The sequence below is a fragment of the Nuphar pumila genome, unplaced genomic scaffold, assembly GCF_984573655.1.
Source record: "Nuphar pumila unplaced genomic scaffold, dmNupPumi1.hap1.1 HAP1_SCAFFOLD_578, whole genome shotgun sequence".
In the NCBI taxonomy this organism is placed as follows: domain Eukaryota; kingdom Viridiplantae; phylum Streptophyta; class Magnoliopsida; order Nymphaeales; family Nymphaeaceae; genus Nuphar; species Nuphar pumila.
The window spans coordinates 334-19,476 of NW_028323405.1; the positions used below are offsets into that span (position 1 = coordinate 334).

General features: G+C 52.9%; 2 protein-coding genes across 2 annotated transcripts; both read right to left on the minus strand.

Moving 5' to 3' along the window:
* Positions 1-529: 529 nt before the first annotated feature.
* On the minus strand, positions 530-3,182 carry LOC149810032 (uncharacterized). Its single transcript, XM_089994464.1, has 5 exons — positions 3,074-3,182; positions 2,879-2,994; positions 2,676-2,762; positions 1,659-1,747; positions 530-806 (listed from the first exon to the last, which is right to left on the minus strand). The coding sequence occupies exons 1-5, from the start codon at positions 3,180-3,182 to the stop codon at positions 530-532; spliced, it is 678 nt and encodes a 225-aa protein (XP_089850590.1).
* A 3,968-nt stretch (positions 3,183-7,150) lies between these two features.
* Positions 7,151-8,377, minus strand: LOC149810033 (uncharacterized). The gene has a single exon (XM_089994465.1). It carries the CDS (start codon positions 8,375-8,377, stop codon positions 7,151-7,153), a length of 1,227 nt encoding a protein of 408 aa, XP_089850591.1.
* Positions 8,378-19,143: the final 10,766 nt, after the last annotated feature.

The window sequence follows — 19,143 nt, forward strand, 5'->3', positions numbered from 1 at the left end:
AAGTCCGTGCGAGCAGGCTGCACGTATGGTTGTCACATGAGCGACAGAAACACATACAACTGGAAGCGATACTGAAGAACATGGTGAATAGCCGATCCTTGAACTGCTTAACTGCGTTGCGTGCTGCAGCAATTACAAACAAGAACCCTCAAACACAAGCAAATCATGCTACGAATCCCCAAAAGATGCCGTCGTTTGAATGGGAACCCGTTAATGCAGGTTGTCTGACCCTTCGCCCGCAACTGTACAGTGTGACGCCCGCCCTCGTGTGCGCGATCGGACGGGACCTCGGCGCGTCACCTCCTCGTACGAGTGAACGCGCTGTCAGCGCAGTGTCAGTGAAGTTCGAGCGTTCGAAGCGTTCGGATCTCGTACAAATCGCAGTCGGCTCCGCAACGTTCAAACAGGTCATCAGATCCATCGATGATATCAGCACATGTACAGCGACTGCGCATCGCTGTCGCATCAAGCAAATTAGGAGGCAAGCAAGAAACCAAACATCGCTACAAGTTCACGCTGCGTCTCAACATCAGCATGTTTCCATCTCCTGATCGTCGCTGCCATTCTGCATGTTGCCCACATGCCCATCATCCTCATCCTGGCTGTCAGTGGGGCCGTCCTCGTCCTCGGCCTCATCCTCCTCGTCGTCCTCGTCTCCCTCCCCGTCATCGGCCTCATCATCGTCCCCATCGAGGCTTTCCATCTCAGAGGCGTCCTCCTGGCCGTTGGCCTCCGCAGGTGGGTCATCAAAATTGTTGGCGAATCGCGTCACTCGAGGTTGGTTCTCTACAATGACTCGGCGCAACCTGCGGACGTACTGGAACCTCAGTCTTTCCATATGCTGATAAATTATCTTTTTAGAACACTACCGCAACCACATGTGCATTGGCAAAACTCCGAGAACCACTTTGAGGATACCACATGCAACGACGACGTGGGCCGTTGCTCTCTTCAAGATTGCAATCGCATCTCTTGGCAAAAGTGCGTTGACGCATAGGGAATGGTGATGTTTCGGGGAATCGGCATCGGCCTGTGCAAGAGCAACGCCGTGATGTACCGGCGCTCTCATGCAGCTTTGGCTCGTGCGAGTGACCGAATGTTCTAGGCACGCTTGCTTGTCCCGGCCGCTGAAGCTCGATGAGCTGTGCTGTTTCGAGCGTGTTTCTTGATGACTGTACTTACTGACTTTGCTGTATTTGCTGCTTTAATCAATGTGATCTTGTGATGATGTATCTTTCAGTATCGCTACCGCATCTACATGGTATGGACACTGGTGACTGATGTCATCACTCTCCGTCTCGATGCCACGTTGTGATGCCCCCTGCGTCTGATTCCAATGGCCGGGTGTGACAAGGTCCTCGTGCTCTCCTGTGAACAGGTTGGCTTCTGACCCACCGTGTTTGACAGTGCTTCGTCAGACCGGGCATCGACCACCGTTCTGACCCGAACTTTCCTGTCCCAAAAATTCATGTACTTTTGGGTATCTGACCCAAAGAATGACAGGGTCTGGTGAAATGCTGATGTTTTCTTCACCCACTAGCGCATTTCTGGCAGACTGCCATGCGATACCACAGCACCCTTCTTAGACTTGCCTGATGGTTCAATCTCACTGGAGCTCTGAATTTTGGGCGCTACAAGCAGGCGATAGTGGAGCGCACTTGGGAATGATGGGCTCGCTTGGAGGGTTTTTGTTTAGCTCTTCGTCCTCGTACTCATTATTCAAGTAGTAGCCGACCCGCAAGAACTCCTGTAGCAGACACAACCAGCTTGCATTGCTTGTTAAATCACTGTAACCCAGGCGCAGGGATTCATTCATGCACCGCAACATTTGTCAGCGTTGTGAAACATTCCCCTGTTTCGGATGCAACGCAGTGAGGAGATGATGATGATGTATCGTTTTGAAACACTACCGGGTCTAGACATTCCTCAAGGATGTTGCCCATGGCATCAGAAGTTTCATTTGCAGTTTCGAGAACTCCTCGTTCGAACAAGCAAACAAACAGCTCCAGCGTGGTAGTTAGATTCAGCGGATGGATGGTTTTGAATAAATCCTGGGTTGCATGCAGGAGGACGGCTACTTGAACGTTCAATCCTTCTTGGAATTGCCAGTTGCTTGGACGGGCATGGTACCTGTTCCTAGACGATGGCAGACCATCCTGTATTGGTGCCCAATTCCTGACATGAGGGACCTTCAATTACAGAAAACCATCGACAGTTACAAGGTATTCCCTCAAGGTCTGCGCTCATTCCTGTTGCAACCATGTATGTATCAAAGCATGAGTCCTTCACCAGATTAGGTTTCAACTCTCATGCCTGTGTCGAAACCCCATGTTTTGTAAGGTGCGTAGATCCCGTAACTGCAGTGTCCTGCAGATTGCAGTGATGCATCCTGATGGTATCTCATGGTACTCATGCAGGGCCAGCTCGTGCATTTCACGCACAGCAGCTGCAAGGGTGCTAAGGCCAGAGTTTCACCGTGTCTAAGAGACATTGCAAGTCAAGACCGTGGGAAGCGCAACCCACTGGTCATCATAGGCGCTTCATCGAATCTCCTGAGGTACCAGGTAGCTGCTACTTTTGAGGCAGTCACCACCAGGATGAACAGTGCTTGTTGCAGAATGCCACTTACTTGCAAATGGCCTCAGCATTGTGTTATGTTGAATGGGGAGGCGCACCGAGCCATTGTAGGAGCATGTCAACAATATCACTGTGATTCCGACAACATCGTCCTTTGGAATCAGGGTTGGGTCGGGTGCAGGGGCCTGCATGACACGATGGCGGCATTTAATCCCCTAGAACCAGGACGTAAAGCATGAATACTAACGAAACCTCATCAAGCTTGTCCATGAAGGCGCTGCCGGCAGCTCTTGGCACGCACCTGAAATACAAACTTGAATTTTCCTGCCACAATGGGCCCCACCATGACGCAGTCCAGAATCTGATCATGCTTCTCGGACTCAGCAGAGCCAACGTACACTATTTTCCATTCCAGGTCTGCGCAAGGGCTCAAGTTCAGCGACATTGCGACAACAAGATGCGAGACGGAGCTGGCACTTCTCTGACACCCCCCCACCTTCATTAAGCGCTGTCAAGCACTCGTAGTGCACCTCGAGCTGCAGAGGATTTGTGAAGGGTGCAGGATTGTCCAAAACGTTCACAGCTGTGACATTTACAGCCGCCATTGTCTCTGAGTGCGCTGGGGTATTTGAACGGGTGTTTGAAACGCTGTGTGGAAACGCCCCACTGTACTCTGGCGGTACAAATTCAACGCTTTACTATATGATAACAAGAAGTCAATCATCAGCCTCGCGGCCAGACTCAAACGCTGTTATCTTTTGTCAATACTAGTGTTCCTCTTGCAAACCAGCTTGTGTGCCAAGCATCAGTGAATGTAAAGAAACGTGTCGAACAAACGCCATGAAACAGCACATGGCACTGGTAGACAGTATATATGAACTTTCAACAGTGCTCACGATTGTGAACAAGGGTGCAGTGCACCTGTGCCTCTGTGCCTCTTGACTCAGTGAGAAGAATATCTCTGGATACTCGGGCCCAGTCTGGGTGCAGCTAATGCACTAAGTCATAGGCTAAGACTTAGACGTCGTCTAGTAGAGGCTCTAACGCCGTTCACTCATATGCAAATCCCAAACGCCAAGTTAATTGAGTAGCGGACCACAAAGAGCCGGGAAGTAGTGGCAATTCCAAGCCAATGCCTCTGGCTACGGGACAGATGAAGCCATCTAGCTTCATTGTCAGCCAGATAGAACACGCGTAGGGCATTCGTTTGACGATTGGGCAACCATTCGTGGGACAGGATATTGCAGACATGCAGAGGTCTGCGCGAAGGTCTGCAGGAAACGGCATCGGCGCATTACCTTGCTTGCGACGCCCTAAATATGACACATACGCGTGAACTTGATGGCTTCCAGATTCGCGGCGGCGGCGGATGAGCGATGAAGTGACTTGAGGTGTTGTGCTGTTGCACCCAGCCGCACCAAGAGTGGTTCCGCGTTTATTCAACTTGAATCTTCCGTGTATGTCGCTGTTGAATTGATTAGTAGCTACATAGGGGGAACGCCGGTGGCGGTGATTGCAATGTTGGACAGTGTCATGAGCATGGTACCCCGGGCCAGCAGCTCCGCTCTCGCACGCCTCGTCCACAGACGCGCGATCCGAGTCCAGGTACTTCCTGCTTTCAACGATATACGGGATGTGACGCCATGTTGTGCAGCGAGCATTGGATGTGTATGAGATACATACAGGCATGCACGTGACTGGGGACAAGTTCTTCTGCGCACTTCAGATCAAGTATTGTAATGCACGACTAGGAAAATGGTCATCTTGTCATTTTGTTTCAATGGACTGTCAGCTGGGATGGGAAACCATTGTGTGTTGGTGTGAGGAGTGGGGCGCTTAGTGGGGCTCAGCTGAGCACACTTAGCTGCTTGGGCGTTGTTGCTTCTGCAGAGGTGCGTTCTGATGGTACGTCCACGTCTTGCTTGCAGGTACGTTTCCGCATGTGCCAACCTCGCTTTGGCACGACGATTCATGGCATACTGGCCATACCCCCAACAGAAGCAGCATGCGCTGCTGTGCAGCCGTGAGTATATTGTAGTTACCTGCTGCTCTGGCACTGCTCTGCGCAGGTCTTGATCCGTTGCCTTCGTTGGTTTCAACCCAACGAGCATTTTCCAGGACGTGAGTCTGGCTTGGAGCGTTTTGTTGAATAGCTCATATCCGGCAAGTACATGACCCATGGTGTGGAAAAATGCACCGACAGTGCATGCTGAACATGTGCAAACATACGTAAGCGGGAAAGAGATGGCTGCATGATGTTGAGCACATGTGTACAGAAAGTAAAAGGAAAAGAGACGCTAGCCCAAAGAAGGCGGTGCGAGACAGCCAGAGGGGTGCAGTATCACATGATTGTAGCTCGTGTCAAGAACAGTAGCCACCTATGGTCAAGTGGTTAAACTGCCACCTTCGATTCGAGGGGTCGTGCGTTCCAATCTTGGTTCGGCGCAAGCGGTTTTCCGGTGTGTCCAGGACACTGATGGTTGGAGAAGATGCTCTTGAAGCAAATTCCGCCGTAGATTACGCCTGCCAACATTCGCCGGTGTCCAATTTTCATTTTCATTTTCATTTAACTCGTGTTTGCGACACACGGTTCCTCTGAAAATACGAACACTGCTAACATCTCTCCTTCCGCCTTCTTTGGGTTGGCGTATACATTTGGATTTGTGTTCACTTCTTTGACAGAGAAAAATCAATGGCAGCCGAAGCAAATCTCACGCACAAATGGAAGTCCATGCAGCATCCCCAGGAGGAGAACTAGGGAGGCACACGAACCGCCTGATACCATAGTATGACCTACCTTCAATTGTTTCAAGCAATTATAGAATGAATGAATGGATGGATGGATGGATGGATGGATGCGACCTATTCGAAAAAGAAAGGAGAAGTGGAGAAGATGTGTTACAAGCGACAGGGCTGGCAAACCAGGAAAGACCACCAAAACGCGAATGAAAAACAAAGGAAGACAAAGCACACAGCGACACAAACGAAACAACTATGTAAGACGGGCATCATCCGGGCCCTCCATCGGCTCATCACAGCCCGACACGAACGGCAATGCGCGAGAGAGAGTTGTAATACATGCGCGCATTGCCCTTGCACAGGGCGCAACTGAGCTCCCAACGCACAGTCCGTACGAAAGCGGCCTTGGACACCAGACCTGCCGCCTCCACCAGGTCGCCAAGCTCCGACAAGAACCGCGACGCCGCGACACCCAGTGGAGAAGAAGTGGCCCACTATTTGTTACAAGCGACAGGGCTGGCAAACAGGAAAAAACACAGAAACTAACACTGAAAACAAAGACACAAACAAAGACAAAACACGCAAGAAAACTAGCAACCTAAGCCACGCCGGGATCTTCCTGCGGTGCATCACACCCTGCATGGAAGTCCGAGCCGACGTTCACGGCGACACGAGAGAGGGACTTGTAGTACATGCGCGCGTTGCCCTTGCACAAAGCACAGCTGAGCTCCCGGCGGACGCCACGTACGAAGGCGGCCTTGGACACCCGGTCCCCCCCCCCTGCCGATAAGTCGCCAAGCTCCGAAAGGAAACGCGAGGCGGCGGAGCCCATGCGGCCAAACGACTCCACGGCGAGTGGGATGAAGTCGTAAGCGGAGCCCTCCCCCTCAATTAAATAATGTGTTACAAGCGACAGGGCCGGCAAATCTAGGAAAGGCTACCGAAAGACGAACAAAAAGGAAGACAAAGCACACAGCGACACAAACAAACAACGAAGCAAGTAAGACCTCAACCGGGCCCTCTGCCGGCTCATCACATCCTGGCTGGAAGTTGTGTCCAACACGCACAGCAATGCGTGAGAGAGAGGTGTAGTACATGCGCGCATTGCCCTTGCAAAGGGCGCAGCTGAGCTCCCGACGCACGGTCCGGACAAAAGGGGCTTTAGACACCCGACCCGCCGCCGCTACCAAATCGCCAAGCTCTGATAGGAACCGCGACGCCGCGACACCCATGCGGCCGTACGACTCCACAGCAAGCGGCACAAAGCCGAAACGCGGAGCCCTCGCCAACCGCTTCGAAGTCCGCCCGCTTCCGCGCCTCAGCCTTCGCAGCCGCAGACCCTCCAGCCTCCGCAGCGTCTCGCATGTACGACGCAGCCGCGGGGTGCGTGACGACGCAGTCCAGGATGCGGACGTCACCGTCAGGCCAAACCACGAGGATGCCACCCCGACGTTGACTGGCAGCCCCTTGCGCCCCCGGGGCTGCAAGGCTGCTGAAGAGCGGCTCCGCGCTCGACGCGCAACCAGCGCGGCGGATGGCATGGCGCCAGGCAGAAGCCCAGGAATCATGGCGCACAATTGCCTTGCCAGCGTTATGTTTGCACGAGAGAGCGTGGTCCGGCGTTGTCGAATCGCCAGCGGAGCAGGTGCACGGAGGGATGTCAATCAGCGACGGCACCCCGAAGCCGAGCCGATGCCGGGCTGCCATGCGAAACTCTGCGTTAGTGAGACGCAGAGCCGACCACATGGGCAGTGCAGTAAGCCAGCCTGACGACGGGCCAGTTGAGGCACTGCGAAGGCGCGCCGCGTCTCGCTGGCCCTCCACGGTAACGATGTCACATGTCGAGCATGGCCGCGCCCGCACGATCGCCCACGAGCCTCGACACGGCCCGCTGGACGTGGGGCAGGTCCTCAAGCACGAACTCCGCCGGTAGGTCCCGGGCGCTCTCTTCCCACTCGCACTCGCCGGCAGCGTCGTCGAAGACGCGTTGCCAGGCCGACAGCAACGCCGGCCGCAGCGCGCCCGAGAAGGGCTGGCATATGTCAAGACCATTCGACATGGCCTTCTGCGCCTTAGAGGCTCCCGCCACGAGCGCGGCGGCCGCGACGAGGGACGTTGCGTCGCGTAAGCCAAAGCCCCCATGCCGGAGAGGGAGTCGGAGTTGTTGCACGGCACGTGTTGACACTGCACCGACCTCAGGCACCTGGAAGAGCGTCCTGGCGGCTACCATGATGGCATCCTCGACGCGCACGACGCTGGGCTGGAGGTGGTCCCATGCAACCGTGCGCAGCAGGTGCGCCATGCGCATGGACAGAGAGGACCGGAGCAGGGCGAATTGCGCCTGATGGCTGACGGGCAGCGCCATGAGCTTGTCCACTTGCTCGATGATGCCGTCCGCGCGGTCGGACAAAGCGGCAGCAACGTACGCGTCCGAGCCAATGAGCGTGCCACACACCGTGACGCCGCCGGGGCAGTGCTGGATGCCCAGGGTAGCGGCCAGACCCGCAACCGCCATGGAAGGCCCCTCGGTGAGCGCGCACTTGCGGGGCTGGACGCGGAGGCCAACGCTGGGCACGCCGCTCTCCCCAGTGAGCGCGTGGAACGCCGCACGGAGGGCGTCGACCTTGCCAACCAGGTTGACGTCATCCGCAATCGCCAGCACGGCAACCGCGGGCGCGGTTGCCTGAGTGCGTTCCAAGATGGGCTGCAGCACCAGGGCGAAGAGCAGCATGGCAAGGATGTCGCCCTGGCGCACCCCTGTGCGCGACTGGATCGGGGCCGTGCCGGCTGGAGCGCCGATGACGTGCAAGTCGGTGGGCGCACCGTACGACCATTGCACATACGGCAGCAGCGCAGGCACGTATTTCTGCACTGCCGCAAACAGCGCAGATCGGTCGACCATGTTGAAGGCATTGGCCATGTCAACGGTCAGAAGCGCGGCATCGGAGTCAGCAGCCATCGCCGAGCGGACCGCATGCACAAGCGCTTCCACCCCGCCTGAGACGCCCACCGCGAGCTGCAGGGGCGCGAGCGAGCGCCCAAGCTTCTCACAGGCTGTCATTGCGCATAGGCCGGTGAGGTGGTACAGGACCTCTCCTATCGCTATGGGTCGCGTGCCCCCATCTGGCTTTTGCTGGCCCACGAGGGAGGAGTCCAGCAGCGACGAGTGTCATTAAATAATAGTGCACCGCAGGAAGATCCCGGCGTGGCTTAGGTTGCTGGTTTTCTTGTGTGTTTTGTCTTTGTTTGTGTCATTGTTTTCTGTGTTAGTTTCTGTGTTTTTTCCTGTTTTGCCAGCCCTGTCGCTTGTAACAAATAATAGTGGTACGGCCGCATGGGTGTCGCGGCGTCGCGGTTCCTATCAGAGCTTGGCAATTTGGTAGCGGCGGCGGGTCGGGTTTCTAAAGCCGCTTTTGTCCGGACCGTGCGTCGGGAGCTCAGCTGCGCCCTTTGCAAGGGCAATGTGCGCATGTAGTACACCTCTCTCTCGCGCATTGCTGTGCGTGTTGGACACAACTTCCAGCCAGGATGTGATGAGCCGGCAGAGGGCCCGTTTGAGGTCTGACTTGCTTCGTTGTTTGTGTGTGTCGCTGTGTGCTTTGTCTTCCTTTTTCTTTTCTTTTGTTCGTCTTTCGGTAGCCTTTCCTAGGTTTGCCGGCCCTGTCGCTTGTAACATCCTCAATAATAGTGACCCACTATTATTTAATTGAGATGCTCAATCCCATGATCCAAACCAGCATGTTTTTGCCTACTTAACTCCGAAATCATCAAGGAGCTGGCTCATCTTCGTGAAGTCATGCTTGCGTGCATATGCAAGAAGCTCTCCGCTTTCATATCCCAACACTTCAGGCTTCACCCTCACATGACTCAGCAGATAGCGTGCAGCCTCGACATAGTTATGCCGGACAGCCACCACCAGAGCAGAGCGCAAATGATCGTCCGCCCAGCGTTGCGAGGGCCCCGTGGAATTGCCTTTTGGGGCCCTGGACTTGAGCTCCACAAAGTTGATGACGGTTTTCGAGAGAGGAGCCCTCTCCAGGAAGTGGTTTGCGAAGAATCGGTGCCAGGGGATATTGCTGTTGTTATCGGAGGGCTGCACCATTGGCAGGTACCAGGCCGTCACCCGATCCTGCAAACAGCTCCTAAACAAGTTGATTTTTTGTTCTTACAAGATTAATCTATCGGTTCACACTTGTGGACAGCTTGTGGAAACACATCATCCCGTGAAGAGGCCAGGAGCTGCGAGTAAATCAGCGAACAAATCAAGCGCTTGTCAAATTTTCTTGGCATGCCCGTATTGCAAACTGACAAAGGTCGCGTTCTTCGTGAAAGGCTGCATCCTCTTGTCTCCGGCAAGGTCCCAAATGATGATCCTCATCAGGTCTGATGGGGATCTAGACTGTCCTTGCAAAGGTACTTGAGCTCGCTAAAGCGCTCACCATAGCATGATTCCACCCCCACAAGCAGGCACATACAGGCGTGCATGTCCATATTGCAGCTTGCTAAAACACGTCAACATGCAATCTTTGTCCGAAGGCTGCAAACCATTCAACGGTCTACAGGTATGAAACGTCAGGAATATTCTATATATCTGCCTGGGAAATCAGATAGTAGAAATCCCTGATTTCAGCCACAGGTTTGTTTGATGATCTGGGACAGAAAACTTTCAAACGGCCGCTTTTCCTTCAGTTTCGATCGATCAATGGTTATGCAACAGCTTCTCACTCGTAAAACAGCACTGCCCACCCATCAACAACGTTAAAAATTTGCATGGGTTGCATCGGAAGCGCACCACCTGCCCATGCCAAATGTCAGTAGAAAACTGATTCTGGGCACACCAAGCAGTGCTTTGCCAGACCCTGTGAGTTTGCAGGTTCTGATGCCTGAAATTACTTGAGAATGGGGAGAGAACTGGGGGTGGATTCGAAACCCCTTTGAAGACGCAACCCCTTTGAATTCTGGCACAGCAATGATTCTACATGGAGCTGAAGCAGATGGCAACGCACATGATCGTCTGCAAGGTCAACTTGGAACTCATCCTGGTCATCGTCGTCTGGGTCAAAACGCTCCTTCTTGGCTCGCAGGTACAATGCAACATTCTCGAAATCAACGAGGTTCATGGACGTGGCGATGATGTCGTCCAGGTTGATCACCTGCTAACAGCTCGGTATTCAGAGTGATCACATGTTTGGTAGTGCATCAGTGCTCCCGAAGATGATGGTGATGCACTGGCAAGTGCTGGGGGCGACGTTATCAAGGATGGATTTGTCACCAATGCGCTTCGGGAACTCAGCATCGGCCTATGTAGGGGCAATGCTATCATGTACCGCCGCTCTCTTCAAGTTTTAGCTCGTGTCAGCGGCTGCGCGTTTATGACAGGCTTTCTTGTTCCGACCGCTGACGTTCAATGAGCTGTATCGCTTCAAATGTATTGTCTCTGTTGCTTGTTGACTATTTACTGCCACTATCTATGTGATGTAATGATGCACTACGAGTCCGACTCCTTGCTCTTTCTCTGCCATACAACCGTCATCTTTTTTGCCGTCGCTGAATGCTTTGTTCTTCCCTTTGATGCCGATTCTGTGAGATCTCTAGACAGAGGAACATGAGCGAGTGTGCCTGATAGCTCCCAATGCTGGGCACCCCGTCAGACAACCCACGCCGCGTTCTGACTTCACAGGAGCACATAAGGCGCCTTGAAAGACAGGGATGCTGGCAGATCTTTTAAGGTCGTATGGTATGGCATGTAATGAGGATGCCTGTATGCCCGACACTACCACATCCGCGTGGACCCTGACAGTAGTTGGACATCGTTGGTACCATTTCAGGAGGAGATTTCATGAACTAAATGATCATTTAGAGCTACTGTATAGCTGGCGCAATGAACATGAGGTAGACGCCAGGGCCCAGACAGCATCGCAAACTGAGAAATGGAGAATGGATATTTGGACGCCGCCGAATGTTGGCAGGCGTAATGTACGGCGGAATTTGCTTCAAGAGCAACTTCTCTAGCCATTAGTGTCCTAGGCACACCAGAACACCGCTTGCAGCGGACCAAGATTCGCACGCATGACCCCTCGAATTGAAGGTGGCAGTTTAACCACTTGACCATTGGTGGCCAAGATGTAGAGATAGATAGATAGCATCGCAAACCACACCTGGTGAGCCCAGCCCTCTGGAACAAACAGCAGGTCGCCAGGGTTCAGTATCGCGTCGTACACCATCAGCCCATCCAAGTCCGGAAAAGCCTCAAAATCTGGCTTGAACAGGTCCACCCTGTACATCACGGGCTGAAAACGGTAAGAGTCTTGCACCCCAGCGCGCCAATTCTCAGACGGTGAAACGAGTCGGACATGCTTGTGCCCGTCGAGCTGCAAGAGCCAGAACCGCGTCATCGATGAGTCAGAATGCAGCGGCGAGCCAGAGCCTTTGGCGCCCACGAAAACGGAGGGGTGCCAGGTGTGGCGGGCAAGTTCGATGGGGCTTCCGTTGGGCATGGAGTGGAGGTGCGGAGGTCGGTGGGAAAGTACTTCGGGCACTCGAACTTCTCCAAAAGGTCTGGGCAGAGCTTGGCGATGGATGCGTCGTGGATGTACATGCCGGGCCGAGTTGTGCTCTGCAGCGCAGTGAACATGTCTCTGAGTTGCAAAGAAGCCTGACTGGCCAGGACGTATTATGTACTGCTGCTGACTATTCAGACGCAACCGCAAAAAAATGCCGTTTGAAAAGTTTTCGACCTAAATCTCCAGAAATTTTTGGTCAAAAAATAATAATTTTCTTATCTATTTTTTGGGGCTATTATAGTAAGTATTCCGGATTTATTGTACCTAGAGTTCAATGGTTTGAGGAATTCGGACAAAGTTTGAATATTAGCGTGTTTCAACAGTTCGCGGCGATACGGTATGCCTTGGCGGGATGAATGCCTTGTCGAATGAGAATGTTGAAGACAAGTATCCACATGAAACAACCGGACTCTCATGCCCTTTCGACCACACGCTTTCAAGCATGCCACCTGCAGGTGTCGAATAGAAAACCTGAAACACAGGGTATATATCTTGGCTACTGAGATGGCACCGACTACGGATGCTAGGATTGTTGTAGCCCAATGCAAACATCAGGTAGGGACAATGCTGTATCTTTCGCTCCCTTCAAGTTTTCGCTTGTGCAAGCGACCGCGCGCTCATGACAGGCTTGCCTGTTCCGACCGCTGGAGATCAAGCTAAATTGTTTCAGAGTCGTGCTGTCTTGGTTGCTTGTGTGGTGTCTTTTGGACTATTTCCTGTCCTGATCTATGTCATGTAATGATGCATCTTGTTGCAACATTACCCCGCGATATTCATGCAGCAGCTGCTGTGGCCTTCTGCAGAGATGCGTGGTCATCAGTTGATCACATAGAGAGGGGCAAGCACTGCCGCTCAGGCCTGAAGCAAGCAAGCAATCACGCTCGAAACAGTACAGCTCATTGGAAAGCCAGCGGTTGGGACAGGCTAGCCTGACATGGACTCGCGATCGCTGGCGCATCATCTGCATCTTTACATCATCGCTTCCCATCTGAACTCTCTGATGCCCTGTAAAATGCACCATCCTACCGCTGAATGAACAAATATGGTATGCCCATGGTACGCGATACTACCGACAGCTGGCTTGGCTACGGTAGAGCTTTAATTCGATGCATTATCATCATGGACTGGCATCATCCCATATATAACTCGGAGTTGCCAATGTATTATGTGGGATGCGGTAGCGTTGTCACCAGGTACATCAGCATCGTTCATGCTCACATGATTGCTGACGTCGGGAGCTCCGCACCAAGCCAATCTTTATCTTTAGTACGGTTTTTCAAGATTTGATAAACCGCACTGCCGCTGAGTCTATGTCCCAAATCTCCAGAAAGGTTTGGTTTCAGATTGACATTTTTATTATCTAATTGTTAGGAAAGATATAGAAATGTTTCTGGTTGTTTAGAGCTGCAGTGGAATGGCTAGCAGGGTTTATACGAAGATGGAATATGAGTGTGTTCAATCATTAGCGGCGATACGGTAAGCAACAACAGCAACACACCTGCACACGCAGGAAATCCGAGATCGTCTCGATGCCTAGAGCGTCCACATCAGTGTTGTTGAGCGCTGCCCAGCGCTTTCCAACCAGTGCAGGATCCACCTCTCGAATGCTGTGGCAGTCATTGTCAGCTTTGCACTTGTCACCGGTCTGGTAACGGATCGGCCGCGTCCCGCAGATGCGATTCAAGCCCTCCCGCGTCCAGTCACGGGGGTCATACGAGTCCTCCATGGAGTCCGTGATTATTAATGGGGACGCAACAAAAGCATTGGCATACCTGCAGTCACTTGCACGCTCACGCGAGCACAATAAAGTGATCTGTCACATATGCATAGACATTGAATGGTCAACCCTGGCTTGCCGTGGCTGTCTCGTCCGTTGTCGATGCCGCCTTCTCTTTGGGTGGGCGATTTCATGTTCATTCTCTCGGACATTGCATGCATTACTCACTTGGCATCACTTCACTGAGCAACACCCTAGCACTGAGCGTTCTTTGTTGAGTGCTGCATTCATAAATGTTCAATGTGCTATTGGTTGCTTAGGCGTGGGACCCCATCGTTTCTGGGAGCCTAACCAAGGCCCGGCCTTTCGGTATCATGCCCAGGGGTGCAACCCTGGAGGAAAAGAAAAGAAGAGATACGCCAGCCCAAATAAGGCGGCGTTGACGACGAGCGAGACAGCCAGAGCTGATCTCGCGCCTAATTGGTGGGATGCAGCATCCCCCACAAGAAGACGCAACTATGGAGGCTTGTGGACCGCCGGATCAATAAGGTGCACCATGTGGCATCAAGCTCACGACGCTGCAACCCTGGAGGATTCATAGGGCAGGCATGGGGGTGGGCCCCGGCTTGCCAGCCAGAATAGGCAGCCTTGGGTCTGGAATCACACTTTGTAAAGAACTCCTGTGTCCCGACATTTCTGACGCGATGGATCTGCCGAAGCAGCAGCTGAGGCTCGCGTTCGACAGCTCCTGGCGCGTAAGCGCGTTCGTGCGGCCCCAGCAGCTTCTGAGCTTTATAGCTTGCGGTGGATGCCCATCTGTCACCCCTGAAGATTTTCCCAGGGCCAATCCGTGGGGGACCTACTTGAGGAGACTTCTGGCGCGCCACACCGAGGGGAAGGGCGCCAGAAACGGCTTGCTGGCTTGCCAGTGCGTGTGTGGGTGCTTCGATGAGTGCTGACAGATGATCTATGCTGTAACGCAGTTTCGTAATGTCTGATTCCAGGTCGCCTGTCGAATTATGTAGGATGTTGTTGCTCATCTTGATGCCAGCGTGTACGGGGCCGAAATGGGGCAGATATGTGCACACCAGCACCGCCAACACTGCAGTGGCGCAGATCGCATACAGCCAGAGTTCATTCCTTCCCAAGCGTTTGAATTCTGGCCTCATGGTGGCTGCTGGATAGTTCATGCCCGCGTATTTGATGGGAGCTGAACGCATTGCCGTATATGTGTGTACCAATATCGTCTCGCGAGTCTCGAAGCTCCGAAGGATCCTGCAAGGTACGCAATTGCAAGTCTCATGCGTGGGATCATGGCATCACTCGCCCGCAGCGATGCAAGACTTCATGACTCTTCGACATGTTGGGGATTGCCAACTTCGGCTGCTGTTCATACAACATGCGACGCAAGGATCAGCTTCGTCAGGCCCGAGGCAGCTGCAGGCAGCATGTGCATTGACGCTGATGCCAACATCACCTTTGACACAGGTGCGGAGAGGCATATCCTCATCGATATAACAGGCTGACAACTATGTTTGCGGCGAGCCACTTTCCACTTTGAGGAGCGGAACCGCTTTGAGATGCGTTGGCGACCGTTCTGAACCCCTATGCCTCGGGGTCATTCGTGACCACATTGCACGACTCCAACTCTCTTTACATGATTGATGACATGATTTTAAGCACGTGCCTCCGTAGGACGCTGAATGGCCTGGTTTCCGTGCAGATTTCCACGAAGACAGAGGCAAGCGCAGCACATGGAGATCTCCAAACTCACGAGTTCGTTCACGTTGCACTGCCGTAACGAGCGGAAACTGGAAGGCAGCACGTGTACCTCAAACCATGTTTCAAAGTTCGCTGTATGCTAAGGTTCTCGTTACATCATTCTGTGCGTACGCGTGCAGACGAGGAACACAGACTACGGTGTCCCTGAGGATAGAGCAGCGCGCGCATATGTGTGATGGTGCGTCCAGCTGTGCGGAAATGCGAAATTCCAGGAAAAGTCAAATCGCCAGTTTGAAACAGAAGATGCGGCAACGTCGTGATGTCTGACAATGCAGGTTACAAATATCGAGTGCGGGTGGATATAGACATCGACGCCATGCGGACATGGCTCGTGAAGACAAATAACGTCATGTGCACACATTGCATAACCTTTGCAGATTGCGAATGTCTGAAGTTTGGACAGAACGAGGCATACTGGAAATAGCGGTTCTCGTTCAGTCAACAGGGCTGACAGAGCCATATGGTTGTGCCTTGCAGTAGGAGAGAATAAGAGGGGACGGGGGATACATCATGTGGACGCCAATGATCATGACACGCTCCCTTATGCCGAGCCTCCAGAGGCGTTTGGCCTCTAGCCTTGGTTTGAGCCGAAGGGACAAACGCGGGAGGCATTATTTTGACTTTGTCCTCTTCCCTGTTAGACACTTGGAAATCTGGTCACATCGCCTTGTCACGATGACGTATCTTTGCATCACTCCCTACCGCTTCACTCCAAGTGCAACGACAATCAGAGCAAGCAAGCTGTCCCATGCAGGTGTAGCGTGTTGTTCAAGCTCCATTTTCTAATTTGACTACAAATGATATGGGATTCATATGGGATTCACCCACATCAGACGATTGTTCATGCAGCATGGCAAATAAAGTGGGGATGTGGCCCAAGTCGGGAGAAAAGTCGGGGGCAGCGACCCCATCACACGCGAGCGGGAAGACACATGATATCGCCTTGTTCTCCGTTCGGCTGTGCGCAGATGCCAGGGTCGGCAGATCCGATATTGCAGCGCGAGCCAATCGCTTGGCCTGCAGAGCGCACAGCTCGTTCAGCTGAACAATTGCATGTCTAGTGGCGCAAGAAGAGGAACACGGAACCCTCTCATCGGAGGTTGAGTTGCGCGACTTTACACTGTCGCTTGCTCGCATGCATCCCTGGGAACACCTTATTCAGAGCTTTGCTTCCCGAAGCTCAACACTCCGGAAGACAGTCATGATAATGTGATCACATCAGCACAATCTGTCCATGCACCAAGACTTCTCTCGCCTTCAGACGGAGCGCAACAGAATACGGCCCTCGAGACAGCCAAGGCTGACCAGTCCATGCAGCAATCTATAGCAACAGCAACACTGGTTCAACTGCTCCAGATCGTGTTGCTACCCTGCCTGCCGCTGCCTTTTCACGCTGTGCCTGCATTTCCTTTCTTGCCGCCTAGCGCTGTGTTCCTTGCTGTCAATGTCATTGATGAGCTTTCGCTCGCCGTGTTTCACGGCACGGGGGACTTGGTGTGATGCCTGATTGATTGGTCTATTTATTACTACAAGATACTGTTGGTGAACAGCAGGTGCCCAAGATGTCAGTTCGTACTGGCTCAATTGAGGATTTGTAGCAGAGTTGCCTCATCTGCCTCATCAACCTTGCTTACGTTGAGAGGGTCGAAGTGCAGGCATCCAACGGTGAGCGTCCCTACTGGGCACAGTGAGCGTTTCGGGGTATGAGGGCAGTCATCATCTCATCACTTAAATTGTGCCTGTGCACACGATGTAACAGGAGGATGTACTCACATATGAGTGCAAATGACGCATCACGAACACAGTTCTAGGCGCAGGCATCCTACAGATAAATTCTGTGAAACCAACCCCATAGATCCCTTGACACCGCACTCACCATATCAAGGAATGCCTCGCTTCAAAGCGCACCTGGGCAGCGAACCAGAGAGTTGATTCCGCAATTGGTTCGGATACAGACAAGGGCGCGTGATGGCGACAGCGGGGGCGGCTCCACGCAAGTACCCATGAATATGTCGTAGGCTCAAGGAAGGAAAGGGGGCTCAAAAACTGGGGAAGTTTTTGCGACTGCCTCCCGAGCTGTGCATCTGCGAGTCGAATTCTGGACTCAGCGGTCAACGTAGAAACCACATGCCTAAGCAACCACGAACTTGAGTGCACGATCAAGCCAAAACGCACATTTGCAAACACCGAGTACAACAGGAACCGCGACCTTACCTGCCAGCATGGCTACCTACCGCTATACTTGGCGCATACCGTAATCTTGCCAACAATTGCTGGATGTCCTGTTGCCAAAGCATACAGCGTATGGTTACAACAGCTGAGAGCACTCGCAGCGTTGTTCAGGTCTCAGTGTGAGGAATCGTCAGGCCCAGGGCGTTAGAAAGAAGAACGTAGACACAGACAGGCATTGCTGAGCTCACAGGCCGTGGTCCAATTGGTGTTCAAGAAAGTGTACTGCAAGCGCTGAGACCGCAGCCGGCAAGACAAGTATTGATAAAAAACATAGCGTTCAGGATGCATATGGGTGCCTTCAACGTGCGTTTCACGTCAAAAAGATTGAAGGGGAAGTTTGAGGTCCACTGCAAACTGCTACTTGCGGGCGGTTGCAGCGCAGCAAGCAAGCAGCAAAGGACGAAACCCATCAAAGCGATTTGCAAAGAGGAGTTTGTGAGCACACCTGGGCAACGCTTGCCAGCGAGTCAGCTGCAACGGACTCACATTCCCTCGCTGCAGGTCACTGTGAACCGGACACACGCCTGGGTCTCTGCATGCCGATGCTCCAAAGGGTGAGGGGCTGAAAACGAAACGAATAGAAAGAGAACCAATCAGGACCACATCAAATCCATGCAAGTGCGCACTACGCGAACGAGGACATACTCAAAGCCCTGGCATGGTGACTCGCGCCGGGAGAACAGAAAAAGGGAGGAGATGTACAAGCATCACCATACATGGCACGTCCGCACACAGATAGTGCGCATATCGTGCGAAATCCCACAGCTGCCCTGCAGGCTACTGTATGTGAATGAAGACGTGGCGAACGAGTATCGATGTTTGATGGTAGTTGTGTCCAGAATTCAGAGGTTCGTCCATGATGAGGACAGCTTAGGCAGCCAAGCACTCTGGCAGCCAGCAATTCTGCAATCGTCCATCATGAGGAACGCGTGGGCAGCAAGGAGTCCGGGAGCCAGCATGTTCATGTATTTCATCGGCATTTGTCCATTCCTATTACCCAACGTGCGACTCTTGTGCCAGTTTCAACCAAGAACTCTCACTTCGCTTCTGTAGTGTTGGAATTACCATTTAGTAGCGACTGCACGCATGTACCGCGGCTAGTACAAGGTTTGTCATTACAACAACGGCAGAGCCTTTGGACACGTACACACCCATACATGTGCATGGTACTAGCATCATTCAGGATGATGCACCATCGCAATACAGTGTGGCAGAGCCCGCAAGCCTAATCCCCTTGCTTCTTTTGCAATGCCATGCTCTCTAACCCCTCACATGCTCACAGGGCGTTATACCAACGCAAGTTGTATAGTGTGGCAAAGATGGCAACCCTAATTCCCCTGCATCCCTGGAATGTCTGGCTCCGTAACCCCGCACATGCTCTTTGGTGACATGGACGCCTCCACTGTTCACAGAGAGTATATCGGGCACGAATACCAGTGATGGTCTCAAATCCATGGCCATGAACACATGTCGTGAACTTTCCTGACGGCTACAGTTGAACCAGTGATCAAAGAAACGAGTCACTGTCATTCC